The sequence below is a fragment of the Idiotropiscis lumnitzeri genome, chromosome 15, assembly GCF_059441095.1.
Source record: "Idiotropiscis lumnitzeri isolate Australia: NSW breed Sydney's pygmy pipehorse chromosome 15, RoL_Ilum_1.0, whole genome shotgun sequence".
In the NCBI taxonomy this organism is placed as follows: Eukaryota; Metazoa; Chordata; class Actinopteri; order Syngnathiformes; family Syngnathidae; genus Idiotropiscis; species Idiotropiscis lumnitzeri.
Window position 1 is genome coordinate 11,141,103 of NC_142405.1, and position 20,577 is coordinate 11,161,679.

The window sequence follows — 20,577 nt, forward strand, 5'->3', positions numbered from 1 at the left end:
TTAATAATGAAATCATTCGAAACATCAAAATACACAAAACACTAACCACAGCTATCCAACATTCTTTAAATATCTTTATTCTTTAAGAATAGAACACTTAATAATTATAATAATTAACTCTGACCTATGTATAACTTCAGTACATACACAGAAAAAAAAATATTTTGCAGCTCGGTGTATTTTCAGATGGCTTATGCATGTTCAGATCACATCAAGTGACTGTTGGCGCGATCGCTCTTTCGCTTTCGGTGCGAGCGCTCAGCCTCTTTTGTCCGCTCTTTCTCGCTCTGTGTCAGCTCAACGTTGGTGCATGTAGTCTTTAGACTTTCCCTGCATTGGCGAACAAAAGATCATCAGTTTCAAATAATGAGAATGGAACTCCATTCACCTTTGCTGTGCACATTCTTGACAAAATCAGGAGTTTGCAATTGTCATGCGAGAGCATTTACATTAGTCTTGTTGCAGTGTAAAGAAAATTAATAAAAATAGGGATGGGCATTGGGATTTTTATTGATCGGCTTTTCTTTTCTTTTTTTTTTTTTAAAGCATGACAAAAAATATCAATATTCTGAATTCATACCCCAATAAAAAAGTCTACACACCCCTGTCCAAATGACAGGTTTTTGTGGTAATAAAAAAGACCACGATAAATAATATAAAAACGTTTTTCCATCATTAATTTGATATAACCTGTACACCACTACTGCGAAATTTTTTTTTTGCCAAGTTTGAGTTTGAGTGCGGAAGTGAAACCAGCTGAGATAATGTGGCTGCTCACCCTCATTGTTGCTATGGATATGGCTGTGTTCAGAATAAACCAGTCACTTTCAAACTCGTGTTATATGAAAGTCAGCAAACACCAGCCACCATTTAAATTACCTCTGAGTAATCAAGTTCAGCTCCTCTCGCAGGGTGAGTAGACTTATACTGTACGTTACATTGAATAAGCACTTTTCTATTTGTAGCCCATGTGCTGGAGTGATCTGCATTTGACCTTCAACACATCATTAATCAATAATCAGTTGCACTTGGCTGACTATGAATGAATCAATTATGACCATTTCTAATAATCAAGATGTTATTCTCATTGTAAAAGTTTTCTGAAGCTTGACATTTGCAGTCAGGGTTCAAAGCTATAGCTAATGCTGGAGTGACTCCTAACATGCATATTTTGAGCACATTTTGGCATTGTCAGTGCCAATGAGGAATATCAACCGTTCCAAAGTGCCTGATGCATTTGCACGTCAACCTAGATGAAAAGTTAACATCTCACCATAGTCCACATTAATTTATATTGATGACAAATTACACAGACACATAACAAGACCCTTCAGTTAAAATTGAGGCCAAAATGTTTTTTTTTTATCCAAGTGCCATAATGTTTTAGTAGCTGGACGCAATAGTAGTGCAGAGAAATGTAACCAACCAGTATCATTTTTCACTATCGCAGTAGAAAATGGTGTTGTTAAATATTTAAATCCTTGTTAGCTTAATGCAATTTGATTCATTACTGGATTTTGCAATGCAGCAACGATGAATTAAATGCAGTTTATTACAAGCAATAACCTTCAGTGACATTTCAATATTGCAATTAAAAAAAGATACGTGCCGATCTCTTCACAGAGAGCAGAACCGAAACACTGACTTTAACACTAACATGAGACTTCATGTTAGACATTCAAGACATGCGTAATGGTAAAAATGCTAAAACATCAAGTTGAGTAATACCTTGTCTTGTTACAGGGGGGCAGGTTTAGACTGGATTGCAAAAGGGGAACAGTTGAAAAAAAAAAAACATCCAAAGGGAGGAAAATGAAATCTCATCATAGGAAGCATTTGGAAGTGGTAAATAAATAAGGAGATGGAGGTTAAATGTCGTTAATACATTAACATTAAAATGGGTGTTGATTATTTTTCTGCATTTTATTTAAACTATTTATGAATAAGGAAAAAGAAAATTGAAACCATTGTCTCCGGCATTCACCAAATGTAAAAAATGAAATACAACTGTACAATACTTCTGTTCGCTTTCTCGTAGAAAAAACTACAAATACTGTGATAAAAAAACTAACTAAAATAAATATAAACCTACCGTCCAGATATGTGCGAGCCACAAACTTGAGGATCTCATCAATTAGAATGACTGGGAAGGAAAGCTTCAATACCACAATCCACTGATCCACAGTCAAGTGAGTGAGCTTGAAGATCATCTACGGAGGACACAAAGAGCTTTTTCAATGCAATTTTGTAAACCACAATTATTAAATTCGGTGGTTAATAACTCGAAAAAAATCTATTTTAATTTTCAGGATACACTGATTGTGATCTCCTTTAAATGTATCTGAAGGAACAAGGAGATCACAAATTGGAAACGTCGTTTAATTGGGCCTCACTTGACAATTTGTTCCTAATCCTCAAGGACTATTTATGCTCTGGAAATGTAAGTGAGGACATCCAAATGGGAGGGGGCGTGTGTTCTACTCTACAAATAAATGAGAGGTGCAGTAGAACAGGAGGTCAGACTCACGGGCAGCGGGTCCACATAGATGATCATGAAGTGAAGGGACATGGAGAGGGTCATGGCCGCCACCAGCCAGATGTTGCTCCAAGGGGGCATACGCATCAGGGACTGGTTCTCAGACAAGCTGGAGGCAGACAGTGGACGCAAGTTGTTTGTGAGGTTTAGCTTCAACACGACAACAGTGAAATCACTAGGTGTGTTTTTTCCAGCTAAAAAAAGAAAGACAGGTTTATCCAAAATATGCAAATTGCAAATATGTGGGTTGTATTCCACCCACTAGAATTGCACCTATTTAGAGCGTTGCACATCTCAATCGTGACCAGCACAGACAGAGCCATGGTCATTGGAGGAGACGCCTCAAACACATGACAGTGGATGCCAGCAAAGTCCTCATTGTCGTCACTGCACTGCATGAAGTGTGACTAAAGACAAAGAAGATAAAAAATCATTAGCATTACCAAAGTATTGGATAGAACTGAGTGCGCTTTTGTCTCAGATTGAATGCTCCTTTGTCATCAAATACCAACCAGTTGATGGAAAGAGACCAATGGGCCATCTTCGCAATACAAGAACCACCAGGCGGCGGCGGCAACTGTTGCAGCACCAACATAACCTGCAAAACATTCGACGTTTTGAAGCCCATGTGGCAAACAAACTACTTTGATCACACGTGCATGCTTATTATGCAGACATGCACTTTTTAGTGTTGATTTTCGGCTTGATAACATCGAGACTGAGGTGTTACCGTGGCAACAATAGCGTCTACATCAGAGGTGGGCAAACTTTTTGATTGGTGGGCCGCAATGGGTTCTAAAATTTGACAGAGGGGCCGGACCAGGAGTGTTTTGGTAACCTCAACTCATCGGAGCAAAGAAAATAAATGTAATTCTAAATGAAAATGAACAAAAGCATTTCAACAATATATCTGTGTTTGACACACCAGAGTATTTAGAAAATAAAACATTAACAAGGTTTATTCATTTAATTTTTTTCAAGTTTGGCGGGCCGGATTAAAACGCTTAAGGGGCTGCATGTGGCCCTCGGGCCATAGTTTGCCCACACCTGGTCTGGATAAAAATGGCATGGTTGGAGGTGCATTGGAAACTTTGTAGCTCGACTTGGAGAAACCGCTCAGTGTCTCAATGTAAGAAAGTGATGGACGGTTGTCTGAACTCAACGGATGTCTTACAATTGACCCCTCTCTTCAAATTTGAAGATCATTATGGTAGTTGACTAATCACAGAAATTCATTTATCCAAAGGAAAAAAGTGGAACTATTTTGTACCTCCGATGGCCAGATATCTGAAGAACAGCCAACCAGAGATCAGGGGCTCTTTGGGCGATCGAGGAGCTTTGCCCATGATGTCCAGATCTGGGGGGTTGAAGCCCAAAGCAGTAGCAGGAAGCCCGTCGGTCACGAGGTTGACCCATAGCAACTGAACTGGGATCAGAGCCTCAGGCAGGCCCAAGGCTGCAGTCAGAAAGATACTGAAGAAATATCGAAAGGGTTAGTTTGAGCATTCTGCTGAGTATCTGCAATTTCTGTTACTAATTTGAAATCAAATGCGACCACATCAGCTGCAAAACAAAAGTGCTTGCTTATCATGTCAACGATGATTATCATCGAGTACTTACCAGACAACCTCGCCTACATTGGAAGAAATGAGGTAGCGAATGAACTGTTTCATGTTGTTGTAAATAGCTCTGCCCTCCTCGACGGCAGATACAATGGAAGAAAAGTTGTCATCAGCCAGGACCATTTCAGAGGCTGACTTGGCAACGGCAGTGCCAGAGCCCATGGCGATGCCAATCTCCGCCTTCTTCAAGGCAGGGGCATCATTCACTCCGTCTCCCGTCTGGGTTGATTTAGGAAGAAGGATATTAGTTGGAAATTCCAATTGGAAGCTTATTCGGTGTCATATTCTGGGACTGTCCGTCTCCTCACCATGGCAGTTATCTCATCAAAGCCTTGGAGGAACTCAACAATTTTCGATTTGTGGGACGGTTCCACCCTGGCAAAGCAACAAGCCTTACGGACTGCGTTCTTCTGGTCATAAGAAGACAGGTCATCAAACTCACGACCGGTGAAGGCCTTGCCGGTGACGTCCTCATCCTCAGAGAAGATACCGATGCGGCGACAGATTGCCACTGCTGTGCCCTTGTTATCACCTGAGGAGACGAAAGCAAAAAATAACTGAGCATGTCTTTTTTTTGTTGAAGGCTCAAGTTGAGGGTGAGCCTGCATGTGGACTACTGACCGGTGATCATAATGACACGAATGCCAGCAGCTCTACACAGCTCAATGGAGCTCATGACTTCCTTACGTGGAGGGTCAAGCATGCCAACGCAGCCCACAAAGGTCAAGTCAGTCTGATGGCACAAAAGAAAGTTTTGGTGACTTCTTCAGGCACTTACTTTTAATATCGATCACCTTGGGTTAATTGTCACTCATTGGAGTTCTGTGTGTCTTCTGTACAGTATAAAGTAATATCGGACTATTCAATAGAGATTTTGTATAAACCAGTTATAAAATATGATGTTCTTTCCCTGAGTATTGGTTTTCACTCTTAATTTTCTGTCTCAAAAGGTCAATTGTACGCTAATTTATTCCAAATGGCTAATCATCAAATTCATTTGAACCAAAAGGAAAAATTATTTAGATTTTTTTTCTAATCTAATCTAATCTAATCTAATCTTGTTGCACACTGAGTACAATGACAATAAAGGACATTCTGAACTAATTTCATTTATTCTTTATTTATACAGCTTGGTTAAAAGCTGAAAATTAGGTAGAGTAATCAAAATGACAAAAAGCAGTTCAATTGAGGATATCAACTCTAAAACAATCCAATTATATCCCTTCATGTCTGAGATGATCACAGCAGGCCCCGTCCCTCACCTCATACTCTGCAAACCTGGTGGCGTCCTCCAGGTTCATCTCCTCCTTCCTTAGAGGAGAGTCGCAGGTGGCCAGTGCCAAACAGCGGAGGGTGTCTCGCCCTGTGCCCCACTCTTTGATGACTGCCATGATGTGATCTCTGACCGGCCCGGTCAAGGGAAGACGAGTGGTGCCCACGCGAACGTACGAACAACGCTCAATCACACCTTCGGGGGCACCCTGGTAAGACATTTATAATGTTGCTTTATTTTGATGTCTCCTAGAGGATGCGACTTGTTCAGCTTCTGTTCCAAGCATAATTTTAGTTGCTGCTCACTTTGACAAACATCTTGTTTCCCACTGGGGCTTTTCCAGACTTTGCTGGAGAACAGTAGACTGACATGGACTTCCTATCTCTGGAAAACTCCAGTGTGAACTCCTTCTTCATCAGCTGCTTAATCACCTGTTCGAGAAAAGTAGAAAGTGGAAGCTTAGTCCAAATTATTGGATTGTATTCATCTCACTAAACTTACTAAAAAGAAGGATGTTTTTTTTTTGTTTTTTTTTAGACTTACACTGCAGCAAGCATTGGCTCGTTCCACCCTGGACAGGCTCCGCACTTCAGTGTTGAACACGTTCATCTTCTCCACCAAACAGCTGAGCGCTGTTTCAGTGGCCTCCCCCACTTTTTCATAAATCCCCTTTGACTGCAACGGAGAAAGTTGGTTTTAGTTTATTTGATTTGTAAACTCCGGCAGTTGTTGTGTCTTTAACACTCTACTGACCTCGTTGTAGTCAAGCGAGGAGTCGTTGCAAAGAGCGCAAATGGTGGCCACCTCAACCAGTCCGTCATACTGGCCACATTTTACACTCATGCCCCTTCTCGTCCTAAAGAGATTGGAATTTTTAGGTTTGTTCTGTTCATTTGACACATTCTGCGTTTGTGCACTTACACTTCTCCCTCGGGTGTGTACTTTGAACCAGAAATGTCAAATTGGCCGAGAGTGACGTTGTCATCGTCCACTTTTTCGATAATGAACATCTGTAAGTCAACAGTTTTTTGCTTCAGCTCTTCTTCGAGAAGCTTTCTACTCAATGAGATTGAGACAAGCTTCAACCTACCTTAGTCACACACATCTGATTGGTGGTGAGGGTTCCAGTTTTGTCAGAGCAGATGACCGAGGTGCACCCCAGAGTCTCTACTGAGGGCAGGCTTCTGACGATGGCATTCTTCTTGGCCATGCGGCGCGTTCCCAGAGCTAGACAGGTGGTGATGACAGCAGGCAGACCTGAGATGGTGAAAAGCACAAATTAGTCTTGCCTTTTCCGCCATATGCTCTTTTTGCCTCCATTTTTCAAGAATATATATAACGCCTTAAGTGACTGATGCAGGCTCTTGCTCACAATCTCACAATCCCTACTTCACATTCATATGCACAGTGTAGAAGATCCAGATGGTTAGGTAAAATATTTTTCCAAACTTCAGATTCTGCCTCCTGGGTGGGTGCACAAAGTAAAACTCATTCTGAATTGCATTGCTTGTATTTTCCTTAATGTTCGATTTTAAACACAAATAAGTGGCGAGCAAACCGACACATATAACTCAACCTTGTATAATACTCTGGCATCATCTCACATTTAGTATTTAATAGGTCACTCGTTAAGGTATCATATGAACAAGTGTGCTCGTGTTGAATTTTAGGTATGATAATCTTCATAGGCAGGCAAATTCAATTCCTGGGGTTTACCTTCAGGGATGGCAGCCACAGCTAAAGCCACAGCAATCTTGAAATAGTAGATTGCGCCACGGAACCATGAGCCACCGTGGACCGGGTCATTAAAATGGCCGATGTTGATGATCCACACAGCCACGCAGATGAGCGAGATGACCTGGAGAAGGTGAAGGAATATTTTTTTTATTGTCATTTTGAACTATTCATTGGGTCTTAATGAATTGTTTTAATTATTTGTTACCTTGGACAGCTGCTCCCCAAACTCATCAAGTTTCTGCTGCAGAGGGGTCTTCTCCTGCTCAGTGGCAGCCATCTGGTCACGGATCTTCCCGATCTCTGTGGAGACGCCCGTTGCCACGGCAATGCCAGTGGCTTTTCCAGCAGCAATGTTGGTGCCCTGAGTGTAGGATTTGAAGTTATTTTCATGACTTTTTTTTTTCAATGCTTGTACTGCATAGTAATAAAAAAATAAATCTGCCCTTTCCTAGAAACACCTGGAGTAGTATGACAAAGACACTCACCGAGAACAACATATTCTTCTTGTCCTGGTTGACTGCTCGCGGGTCCGGGACGGCGTCGGTGTGCTTGATCACACTGACTGACTCACCTGGGAGACACAAGGGTGCCCGCAACATGAGTAACACCTCTTTGCAAAGTGTGTCCATGTGTGACAACACCAACCAGTAAGAATGGACTGGTCCACACGCAGAGTGGTGGATTTGATGGAGATGATCCTGATGTCTGCTGGTACTTTGTCACCAACTACAAAAGAGCAAAAAGACCATGTGGTGTATAGGTTGATCAGGTATGTTGGCTTTTAGCGCATGAGATGGACTTTAAGGAAGATGATGAAATAATACAGCAGGTTATGATGGGGAACTTACCAGAGACTTCCACAACATCACCAGGAACGATCTCCCTGGCCTTAATTCTCTGCACGCTCTTCCTGTCCGCCCGGTAGACCTTTCCCATCTCAGGCTCATATTCCTTCAGAGCCTCAATTGCGCTCTCCGCGTTACGCTCCTTTGGAAAAAATATACTGCTGTCATTATAGTGAAATATACTGAATATACACTCCTCTCATAAAGTTCAGGATTTGGGGCTTTCAGGTGAAATGTCAGGACAAATATCTCTTGGAATCATTGTTTATCATTCTTTCAGCAATTTGTGCTTTCGCCCGGATGCAATTTATGCATATTGTCTTAAGTTTGAGAGGCCAGTGAGGCTTGAAATTCATTGGTTGTCATTGAGAGTTCTTTTGTAACCTCCTGGAGGAGTCGTCGTGACAACCTTGGTGTGAATGTGGTTGACGGACTGCTTCGGAGACATTTCGCCTCTGTTCCTACTTTTCTCAATTTGTGGATCATGACTCCGAGTCTCTGAGCATGGTTTGCTGAAGTCCAAAAGCATCAGAAATGGCTGTCTGACTTTTTCTTATGTCTCTCATTTGCTCTTGAATTTCTTTGGATCATGGCACGACGTCTTTCTTTTGTGGCTCATTTCACTTTGTCCAAAGTGGTCTATTTATTTGATTTCTTGATTCAATGAATCCGGCGGTTTTATGTTTGGCTTGTGAAACTGAATAAGCGAATGAATGAATGACTGGATCTTTATTATCATCGCACGTGCACAAAATAAGAAACCGAACCCTTACTTCCAACCCTGAACTGAATACGGTGAAAAAGCAAGAAATCAGGAAGGGTCAAATTATTTTCCCCCGGCACTATACATCAATACAAACAGGAGTTGGCACCCCACTCCTCTCATCGCCTCAAAGTGTAAAGCCGTCTCACTCTCCATTCTCATACCCCCCATGTGTGAATACTTGAGCATAGTTTCCAAATGACCGCCATAGTATTGATGCCCTCCACTCCTCCGTCAAACATGTATGGTGACACAATCACTCTTCTGTCGGTATTTTTACGTGTGTAGTGTGGAGTCTTCAAGGCAGCTCGGCCATAAGTCTTCCCCAGGCCCCCCACCTCTCACCCATCGGCACCTCTACAAGCTTGGCTTAACCTTTCACCCCTCCCCCCCCCACCGCTCTGCTGATGTCATGCCGCTCATTCTGGTTTCACATGAACTTTAAGCTCTGGAAGGAGCACCCCGCAGAGGACAAAAGGACCGCGACCTGAACACGATGCTCTTATAATTTATTATGTGCGACTGGTTCTAAGAATACGAGTCTATTTAGGTGAGTGTAAAAGACGGCCTTCGGGGGGCAGGTATGTGTCCTTGAGACTGCGATTGTTTCTGTTGCGTGTTTGCGAGTCACTGACCTGCCACACGCCAACGACGGCGTTGGCAATGAGGATGAGGAGGATGACAAAAGGCTCAACGAAGGCTGTGACTGTTTCCTCACCTTCCTCGAACCAAGCCAGTACCTGAGTGAGTGATTGGGATACAGAGAGAGAGAGAGAGAGAAAATCACTGAATTAAACCTTCAAACACTGCATAACGATACAGTGATTTCATTTTTTTTTTCATCCATTACCACACAGTTTTAAGCGCTGTTCAGTTGTATTTAACTTTTTAGTCAAATGCATTTTCGGTAAATTTGTCTTTTCCAAGGTATTTATTTAGGTTCATTTTTTTTTAAATTTTTGCTTGTGTTTTAATTAATCACAATATGCAGTTTTTATTTTTCCCATATTTGTGAATGTTCAAACTGCTTAATGTTGCAGTGACCGCCAAAAATATTGTATGAAACATTCATTTTTACAAATAAAGCCTCTGCCTTGTTTGCTTTTTCCTTTTCTGTTTTTGTGGGGTGCTTGGTGTAAAATGCTCGTGGACCACCTCTGTCGTTGAACAATTGAGCTCCAAAAATATTTTTTTATGAACATATTCGCATTGTGCGCTGCATACGAGGCAAAACCATATCTTTTTATTGGCTAAGATGAGCTACAGTATTAACTACATTCACATTATTTATGTATACCAGTTACAACAATGGGTTAGTTTGTTAGGTTTAGTTTTCATTGGTGTAGAAAAACATTTCAAATAAACACACTGTGTAGAAATCTCTATCAATGCCAATCAATCATTATTTTTTTAAAATAGATTTTGCCAGTGTGCCTAATTAATGCATGTGAGAATATATAATTTCTCATTTGTTCAGTAAAAATTGTTTGTTGTTATATCATTTCAGAACACCGTTGCTCCCCCCTGACACGTCAAACACGTGTGCACTCTTGTGCGTGACGGCTCCGTGTTACTACACATGGGTCTGTTTTGGAATACTGTCATGTTGACATTGACACAGATTAGTTGCAGGCCAATGGAGCAAAGTCCGAGCCATAAAAAAATGGCCTCACACCTTTTTGGTAGACTCAAACTTGGCATTTTGTTGTATCATATTGCTATTTAGACAGCCTTTGCAAAGTTTCGTCTTTACCATGTTGTGTAGCCTCCCTTTAAAGATCCCCACTGAAAATTTCAAGCCTGTCAGCGCATTGCAGTGGCAGGACGTTCCTGTGTGTATGAATAGGATAGCCGTGTATTCCCAGTATTTATCGCTCGCTCTTTTAGAAACTATACATGACAATCTATTGCTCCGTTTGTCATCGTAACAATGGTGTTGTGCAACCCAATCCCCTCCTCCCTTCTGTGTTTCAATCTCCTGCTGCTGCAAGCCACCCCTCGTTCCTTCCATCCCTGACCTTTGTCTAAGGATACAGTTTCTCTTCCTGGGTTGAGAATTTCTTAAAATAAAGCTCCGGCCATGCGTATGTACACACTACACACACACGCACACAGGGGCACGCTCTTTTTCAGCCCGCCTTTCTCTTTCCCACACATGCATACACAACGGCACCATCAGGCCTTCTAAGGCCATCGTGACAGCTGTGCAGGCAGGCCAGAGGGCAGAGAAGGGAGATTAAGACAACGTGTGCAGCCTCCCTCCGCTAAACTGTTTTGGAGAAAACCACAGAGGTGGGAGGAGGGTTTCCTTGGCTCTATAGGAGTGAGGGCATGAGTTGTAATGTAATTGAATAACTGTGAGCTCCAAGCAGGGTTTACCAAGGTTACGCATGGGAAAGCTGCCAGCTAATTTCTGAGGGAAAAACCTCAACAGGATTTGAACTTCCTACTTTGAAGACTTTGACGTCATGTTATTGAACATTGGACAACTGGTTACAAGTTCTCTAAAGGCTCGACCATGGCACTTTAAAAAAATGTCTTCCTTTTGACAGTGAAGTACCTTCGAATAAAGACAAGAAAAAAAATTGTGTCTTTCTTTAAATGATAATAAAGGAAGGAAAACAATATTTATAGTCATGGCATCAGAGAACAGAAACGGCAATCCTTTGCAAATGTCCAATGACACTTTAGATGTCATTCTGTGTAAGTGTGCACAGCATTTTAATTAGATGCCTACTATCCTTTTACTCCTTTCCAACTGCTTTTTTTTTTCTCAATTTAATATATTTCAAAAACTCCAGCACCCTTCCTAAAACCTATTTCAGTCCATATAGCAAGTACAAATGTGACAATTGGCTTGTGAAAATTGAAAAGGAAAGTACTCAAACTCACAAAAGAGATGCAGGCGGCCAGCAGTAAGATTCTGACCAACAGGTCCTCAAACTGTTCCACGACCAACTCCCAGATACTCTTACCTGGGAGAAATGCACAAGATACATATAATTATGCCCTGCACCTTGAGAATTAATTAAACTACACATGCATATTAGTGATAAATGATGAATTGACTAGTCGACCAGTCGATTTACAGCTCATCGCCGACGTTAAAGCTTTAAATTGACTAATCTCTAATAGAGTGGTTTCGGCAACTTGTTGTCCGATTTGCCGATTTTCAGAACAATAACATTTTGTGGAGCAGTAAAACCTACGGCCAATTTGGCGAAACAGTCTTCATATAATTGTGTGCGTGTCCAACAGTATGAAATGAACCTGGTTGTGGATGAAATTAGCGGTTAGCCTAGCTAGTTTCGGCTATTCTAAATGATATGCTGCTTCTGTAATGTCACGTGACATTGCGCTTTCACTTACAAAAATAACCAAGTCTATCCTCAAATAAAATAAAAGCTCAAGTGAAATCGTGAAACATGCTATTACTACATTCAGTTTAATGGTTAGTAAGTAATAGTTATTTGTTTTGGGTGAAGTACGTCTTTATGTGGTGCAAAAAAAAAGCTTGGCGACTGCTGTGCGCAGCTGAAAAAAATATCAATAACATCAGTGATTAATCGATTTCGACTAAACTTTCATCACATTATAATAGCACGCTACAAAAAAGCTTGTTTTTCAAACCCTGAATGCGTCGTAGGTACACCAGCCAGTTACTTAACTGCTCTCTTAATCTATAAATAAAAAGTGTAATTCCAACAATGACTTTGATTGTTGTTGCGCATGCAGTGTGATGGATTTCCAAGCAGCTGCGCAAAGCAAGAAGTCGATAGCAGGTGCTCAATGAACGACTGTAGCTTGTCAAAGTGTGTAGGAAGCGATCGTAAGCGTATGGATCTGATGCTTCAAACTGGATGACAGAAAGCCAGACTCACCCTCCTCCGCTGGCAGCTCTGTGGGTGAAGAAGGAGAGATTCGAGAGATTAGCACGCCCGGAATGACAACTTGACACATTTACCGCACTGTTTGTCATTTCTGATGCATTAAATGACACAAGTCTACACTCAAAGTCCATTTTCAAAAATGGACAGATGCTTTCCGGAGGGATACTAATGGATATACTGCTGCAACGTGTTTATGAATGTGTTGACACTGTAGTGCCTTGAGAAACGGGTTTAATTCCTGACCATGCTTGCAAATATTCTTACTCATTGAAATGAATGGAAATGGCATTAATCTGATCCCGCCTCACTCCAACCAACCACTCCCAACTCGCACTGTCGTAGATAAACTGTATTTCATATTAATTAATGAGTGGGTAATCCATTCATTTATTTAATATATATTTAATATAGCATAAGACTTGAACATTTATGTATAATAAATCTTATACTGTTTATTTGGATACAAATACATTTATTGTTGTTGTTTGTTAAAAATAATGAATAAATCACATATTAAATCATAAATCACAGTATGGATTTTTTAAAATTACAAATCGTTCAGCCCATTGTATGTTCATCAATGTCTGTATAGAGATCTCCTCTCCTCACAGAGGATAAAGAATATGCGAATGTGAGTATGCTATCATGGATGTTGGTGTGTTTAAATATGAGTTGCTTTAGGGTTATTTACAGTTTTCCATTGTGTATTATCAACTAAACGCGAAGCAATTTGCTTTAAATACACAATGTTCACAATGTTCAAAATTCTCCTTGTTTCATGTTTCTCTCTGACTTACTGCTACTTACTTATGGTGAATTAAGCTGAGTTGAATTCACTGCCATCATGCAACACTTGCATCTCAAGGTTGTGCTTACAAGTCAAAGCAAAGTAATCAACCCAATGACACCTCAAGGCACCACTGCACAGTGGCTTTAATAAATGACCTTCTGTGACCTTTACTATCCTCTTGTTTCATCTTGCTTTCACGATCCATTTCTGGACCAAGCAAAGTCATTTTATCCTTGAACATTTACATATCTAATAAGTGGACTGACACTGTTGAAATTCACAGTGTATTATTATTAAATGCGACGTTCATTTTCCCTCAACCTCAAAGTCACATTCGAAGCATCCTCACCTGTCTGCTGTCCTATTCATGTGTATAAACCTCTCAGCTAGTTCCCTGTGCATGTATTTTTCCTCCCGGATATTAAAATCCAGATCACATTTATTTTCACTACAGTTTAATGCTCCATCCTTGTGATCATGCATCCATCTCACTCCCTCACCGTTGTAGCCATACTTGTCCAGGTTCTTTTTGAACTGCTCAGACGTCAGGCCTTTGTCCTCAGTGACGCCGAAGTAGGCCAGAACCTCCGGTGACTCTTTGGTGTGCGAGTTCTCCATCCCAGCTGAAGCGGTGAGGCTTCGGCACACAAGGACACGTTAAACGCAATACACACACTTTAGCGATACTCACATCAGCTCATCTGATGCTGCGAGTGCAAAGTTGAATGAAATTCAACCCACCACTTTCTTGAAGTGTGATGCTTGGGAGCAAAAAAAGTGGCAACCCCACCCCCCTTGCTTTCACGCTGACTCGACCCCCTCGCTCTCTCACGCTCTCTTTGGGATGTTGCTCTCCTCCAGGAGCCCCGGACTGACAGAAAGTGCAACTTGGCAAACTGCTCTCAAAAGTTTTATACGTGTGAAAAACTTCCCTGATTGGTGCCTGCTCACCATGCGCTCGCTACTCATTGGCTGAGAGCACCGCATTGGGGGGGTGGGGGCAACAACTGCAGAGAAGGCCCACTGGGCCAGCATGCTGGAAATAAGATGTGTAAAAGAGAGACAACCAGGAGGGGTGACACTTTCTGAATGAGAGCTAGAGGACACTGACGGACACGTGGAATGACTTTGTCTATGCGCGTGCACATGTTCGCACTCATTCACTCAGCTGTGGATTAACAGAAATGCATAATATGATCATCGCGTTTGATGTGAGCAAGCTGAAATTGACATATCAACCTTTAGGTTTCAGGGAAAATAATTATAACATTAGGCTGAAGTGATGACAGGAGAGGAAACACATGCATTTGTCTTTCAGGGGGGGGTTGCAATGGGAAGGACATTAACCGTCAAGGTCTGTACTTGATGGGAATAGATGGACGTAGTGATGAAGTTGTCATACACATTGCGCAGAAGGAACGTCTTGCTGAATCTTACAAGTTGAATAACAAAAGTTGCATCAAAAGTTCTGGCTTTGAGAGTGAGCAATGCTCACTTTGATTGACAGTGACACAGAAGTATTTTTATTAGGGCTGGAAAATGTATTGAAAAATATCATCATTGCGATAATGGCCTGTGCAATATGAAAAAAAAAAACAATGAAATAAGAAAAAAATAGATACGCAATGTTTCATATGGAAATTTGACCAATCAGATGCAATCTTAAACGTGCATCACTATCCAATAGGAGAACAGTATCTAGGGGTCAATAATAACTATATAATAACTGAATTAAATAACTTTAAAAAAATATTGTGCAACCTTTATAATTATTTTTAGTGTTGTAGAAAAGGAGCTTTATCCTACTTGTGTCTTCTTATATTTTTCAAACCTGCAATGAAAAAAATATTACTGTCTGTTCCGGATTATAAAACGCAACTTTTTTCCTAGATTTTGTGGCTTTTCTGTGGATTTTTCTTTCACCGGTAGGGGTGCTCTGTAGTTCAGAAAATACGCTAAATAAATCTACATTTTTTTTTTCTCTTGGGTCTGTTCTGTTTTAATTAGCAAAGTTGTTGCCGTGTTAAAAGGTACTGTTTCAACAATCTGTTTATGTACCTATGTGCATTCACAGTACAAAATTGTTCTGCACATGCAGTAAACACATGCACATTTTTTTCAACATAGAAAACTGCAGATTATAGCCTGGTGCGACTTGTATATCTTTTTTTTTTCTCTTTTCAAGAGTTGCCTTATATGCAGGTGCGCCTTATAGTCCGGAAAATACGGATCATGATCATCTTTGGAACGACATTTTCCCCATATAGCTCTTGTATTGGTTCTCATTAGATTGTGTTGTTACTGTGAATATTGCTGCAGAAACCTCCTTTGTCACAATTTGGTTCAATGTATGTTTTTTTCCACAAATCTATATAGTTATTGATTGATAAATTATTGACCGTTTTTTAACCTAAAAATATACATGCTCAAGTTTTGTCATGTATCTGTCAACAGTCCAATGTAGCTTGCAAATGCCGAACATTACAATGTATGGTGATGTCTTTTCACAAATTGGATGAAATTATTTGATTATTCATTTGCTGACAAACTTCAACATTTCAACTAACATCTACCTGCTGTATTTTAAACTTATTCTCATTAAGGCCCCCGCTTCGCTGGAGCCTGTCAGCTGACTTTTAGCGAGAAACGGTGTGAACCCTGGACTGGTCGCCAGTCAGTCGCAGTACTCATATAGACAAACAAGTATTCACGCTCCCTTTCACACATATTACATGCATGTTTCGGGGGACACCGGAATACCTGGAGATAACTCAGGCAAACACGAGAGCTTGGCTTCGAACACTGAAACACACGACTGTGCTCACCACCGCTCGAACTAATGATTAGGAGAATTCATTATTAAATTAATTAAGATGATAGATTGTCTATATAGATGTGTATACTGTACAATATAGGGAAAAACAGGTATGTGGGGTTATATATCTTTTTTGTGAGGAATGAGGATTTGTATATTTTAGTCTCCTCGCAAGAGAAAAAGATAAATTCTTGTCTTCCTTTTATTTATTGTCTGTGTTCAGAAAATGCTCAGGTGATTAAAGCTGACAGGAGGTATGTTTGTTTATTGCACTTTTTGATGATTGCAATAGTCCGATTTCTAACACATTTGAACTTCTTTTTACTTCTTTATGGCCGTACACAGTTGTGATTTCAACTAAATCACGGCACGGGAATCAAAACGCGAAATCTCACCTTCCACCGTTTGTACTTGGCGGCAGTCTGAAACTTTGAGGCCATAAAAATCCTCCAAGAAACTGTTGATGGTTGACTCATTTTATAACATTCCCAAACACATTTGCATTCCACTTTTTGCTTCTGCAGAAAAAGATTACATGCATAAATAGCGGCTTGAATTGAACGTGATGTAACCAGTGCGTGTGTATGAGAACTTGTTGGCAGGCAGTGTGGGAGGCAGGCATGTAAAGTCAAGCTGCTAATCACTGTGATGGATCCGGGAAGCCCTTAGCCGGAGAACAGCGGAGGCCAAAAGTAGTAGCAGGGAAAGCAACAACACGTCTGTTTAGGAAGTGTATAGTCTGTGTGGTATAATTAACGGAGGCCGGGCAGCTGGGGTTTGAAGTAGCCCACTGTAACTGAAGCTATAAGAGCAGTTGTGTTCCTCTGGTATAAATAGTGGCGTGGGCATGTGGGCAGGCAGCTATGACACAATGGCAGAATTTCACTGTTCTTTCAGGGAGCTTCGAGAATGTGACACCCTGCCGGCAAGGACACCCCCGACCCGCTCCCCAGATGCTTCGCCGAGTCTTGAAGGTTACATCAAGGTGGTAATGGGGGCGCACTGTAGTTAGTGATGTCATGACGAGTCATGACGGAGGCAATTGGATTCATTTGTCTTGATTTTTTTTTCTTTTCTTTTCTTAATTTTACGCATAGCTTGTGACTGACTGCACCCGCGTGTGTGGATGCAAAATAAAATTACTCCTGGAGCTTTAATGGAGTGATTTTTTTTTTTTAATCAGACCCCTTCAACCGAGATAATAATGTGTACAACTAACAAGGCAACAGTCATTTTATCATGTGACGATATTAAATGTTGAATGTGCAGGCAAAAGGTCACAACAAAGTCCTTCTAGGAAAGTCTCACACTGGGAAGCCATCTTGGCGCGAACACCTTCAGGTGGCTATTTCAGGCTGTGTTTTTTTTTCTAAATGACTTGTGAAAGTCTTCACTGCACTTACAATGTGGATGTATAACAAGCGCACATAAATAGAACAGATATTATCGACTTTGGTAAAAAAAAAAATATAATTTCTCATTATGAAATATATATATATTTTTTTTTTAATCATGAGTACTGCCAAGCAGAGTCACTGTGAGCGCATCCTGCTTGGATTGTTCTCTTGAATTTGTTTCTACTCTACAAGTTGTCAGTTTGACAGTGAGAGCAGCTCATGATAATCATGATCATTTTTTTTATCGCCGAAGAAGGCCCATGAACAGACATTTTTCAAGTGCCGAAACAAATTTTGTAGATGAGGCTTGCCCATCCCGACTATTAAGTGTCCTCATTTTATCTGTGGCGATTCGGCACAATTGCCACTTCCTTATTGATAATATTGGTCCATTTCTACCACTACGACGTGCAGTTAGCCATCAAGCTAAAGCTAAAGATGACCTTTATCAGTCCCACAACGGGGAAATTTGCAATGCCATCATTGAAAATTGCAAATTGCCTACAACTTGAGAAAAAATACATCTTCAAGTATTTTGTGTTATTTGGTTTCAATGTGAGCGGCGTACATAGCAGAGAAACAGACCACTGCCCCATGCTATCGGTGTAGCCACATAAATGAGATGTCGTGGCTAACTACACTCACATGTGGCTCGGAGAATTTTATATTGTTTCGCCACATTGGCTAAAAAGTTTCATGTCCCAGTGACAACCCTGCCAGTGCTGTAGAAAATTAATGACTGGCAACTATACTACTATTACTACTATTACTAATTTTAAAATATAGGTTTGTTGGCGTGGAAATGTCCAGAGTCACGCTGTCATAGGATACAATTACTATGATAGTGACAGGTTAAATCCCAGTACATGCTCAAAGTAATCTAAACAATTCTCTGGCATGCGTGATCGCCGTCCTCTCCTGGCCACACCACTTTGACACCGCGTACCCCTGGAATGTAACCCCGGTGTGGATGCGCTACTAGGCGTGAGTGTCCCTGAGAAGTGGTGGCAAGGACACACTTAAACCCTCCTTTCATGGGTGGGAAACTTGTAAACTGATGAAGTGCCAATTCCTCCACAGAAGATGTGTTTGGGCTTTGCAATGAAATTGATCCAGAAGGCCCAAAGTTAAAACACCCACACTCACAACACATCTAAATATATACGCTCACTTGGTGCACGGTGTCTCTTCGAAGTGTTGTGGTTTTGTTTACAGGAACCTGTCCAGCCTTTTATGAGCTTCTGACATGAGTGAATGTCTCATTAGCAGCTTGGGCTTTCTCTGTTTATTTGCCTCGCACGCTATAAGCGCTCTCTCTAGCTTCATTCTGATTGGCTGCTATGAGATGATGAATAGAATTATTTTTTTTGCTTGATTTTATTGAGGCATGGTATATGACCCCAAGTTGTTATCATGTCACCAAGTGTATTATCAACATTGATTATCTTCATGTTTATTCAAATGCCATTATTAATTTTCTTTATTCAGTTATGTCATTAAATTCTTTACTATTTGATTTATTTCAAATGGTAAACATTTTTTGGAATAATACACAACTTAACAAGTTCACTATATTTAACATGTATTTTATTTATTTGAATAATTGCTTAATTAAAGATAATAAATTACATTATACATAGGGCTGTCAAAATTAAAGGGTTAACTCTGGAGATTAATTCAACATTTTTAACTCAGTTAAATATTTTCAGCTTGATTTACTTCAAAAATAATTTGCATACTTTGCAAATATTGTACCATATTAGCTGTACATCTTTAGCAGATGATGTCTACGTTTCGATCGTATTAAAAAAATAAAATAAATAATAATATATATATATATATATATATATATACATATATATTAAAAAAGTCTTTGAAATAAATGTACTTTTTATTTGGTTATTTTGCATTAATTTTAACAAATTTTAGATTAATTTGTAATCAGACAGCACTAATTATAAATAACATATATAAAATGAGCATTAGTGATGATTTTATTTTTAAAATAAACTATTACCTGTTGCAATAGTTTAGATTTTTTTCATTAACCACGTGGATGTGGAGACACAGGTAATTGTACATTCTGTCATTAAGTCGAAGAGTATTTAATTGAGTTGCATCAACGCCAAGAGACATTAGTTGTAGTCAATAAAAATACTTTGGGACCAGTTAAGTGAAATGTTATGCCTTTTAGTGTTCCCCAAATTGTTTGTATTTGAAATTTTTTTTGGGCCGCCGATTGCAATTGTATATTTAAGCGCATATGGCTACCCCGCCCCATACATGGGCCGGACCACAGAGGCAGGTTGACAATGACAGGATGCAAATGGCGCAAGAAACAGGGCGTGATGACAGCATGATTGATGAGTGTGTGGTGAAATTAAAGGACTTCACAGTGAAGAAGTTAAAAGAGAAACAGAGGTGAGCCGGGGGCGACACTTTATGACCAGTGATTATCAACCTTTGTTTTTTTTTTTTTATATTGTCCAACTGGGGCACTGTTGTGTTGTTTACACACACAAGCTTCCTGACACCGTTGTATACATTTATATGAAATGTTTGTTGCTAGATTGAGCATCATTTAAAACTATTTTCGCAAATATTTTTCCAAAAAGCACCTTGTAACAAATTTATGTGCTTTGAGTGGAAACTTTTAGCCATTTTTGAAAAGTGTTTTCTAAAACACACGTTTACCTTTAAAAATAATTGCCTGGTTTATTAAATCTTGCTGAGTGAAATTCTTTTGGCCGATTGTTTTGCATCAACTAAATAACATTCCTAACGTCCTCATTTCATAACAAACTTAAGAATTTTGAGAGTATCGCATCAATCATTCCAAGCAACTCCGATTTTGTACAAATGTGACTGAGTGTAAAACCAAAAAACTGACAGACACTTATTCAGACCGT

At 40.2% G+C, this 20,577-nt stretch overlaps 2 protein-coding genes across 3 annotated transcripts in view; both read right to left on the reverse strand.

Annotated features, from left to right (window-relative positions):
- LOC148322901 (ras-related protein Rab-37) overlaps nt 1-20,577 on the reverse strand; it is a 97,119-nt gene that overhangs the window by 34,341 nt on the left and 42,201 nt on the right. The gene's annotated exons all lie outside the window — the stretch shown is intronic.
- On the reverse strand, nt 124-14,322 carry atp2a1 (ATPase sarcoplasmic/endoplasmic reticulum Ca2+ transporting 1). Of its 2 annotated transcripts, XM_088316232.1 has the most exons (26): nt 14,198-14,322; nt 13,957-14,093; nt 12,658-12,675; nt 11,669-11,751; nt 9,412-9,516; nt 8,017-8,155; nt 7,814-7,894; nt 7,654-7,739; nt 7,374-7,529; nt 7,148-7,289; nt 6,522-6,688; nt 6,353-6,441; nt 6,185-6,287; nt 5,975-6,106; nt 5,737-5,862; nt 5,421-5,639; nt 4,780-4,891; nt 4,467-4,690; nt 4,157-4,377; nt 3,807-4,009; nt 3,049-3,134; nt 2,810-2,943; nt 2,528-2,645; nt 2,093-2,210; nt 1,729-1,758; nt 124-330 (listed from the first exon to the last, which is right to left on the reverse strand). In XM_088316232.1, the coding sequence occupies exons 2-25, from the start codon at nt 14,072-14,074 to the stop codon at nt 1,754-1,756; spliced, it is 2,985 nt and encodes a 994-aa protein (XP_088172358.1). In that variant the 5' UTR covers nt 14,075-14,093; nt 14,198-14,322; the 3' UTR covers nt 124-330; nt 1,729-1,753. The 2 variants fall into 2 exon arrangements, with proteins under 2 accessions (XP_088172358.1, XP_088172357.1); XM_088316231.1 differs by lacking the exon at nt 1,729-1,758.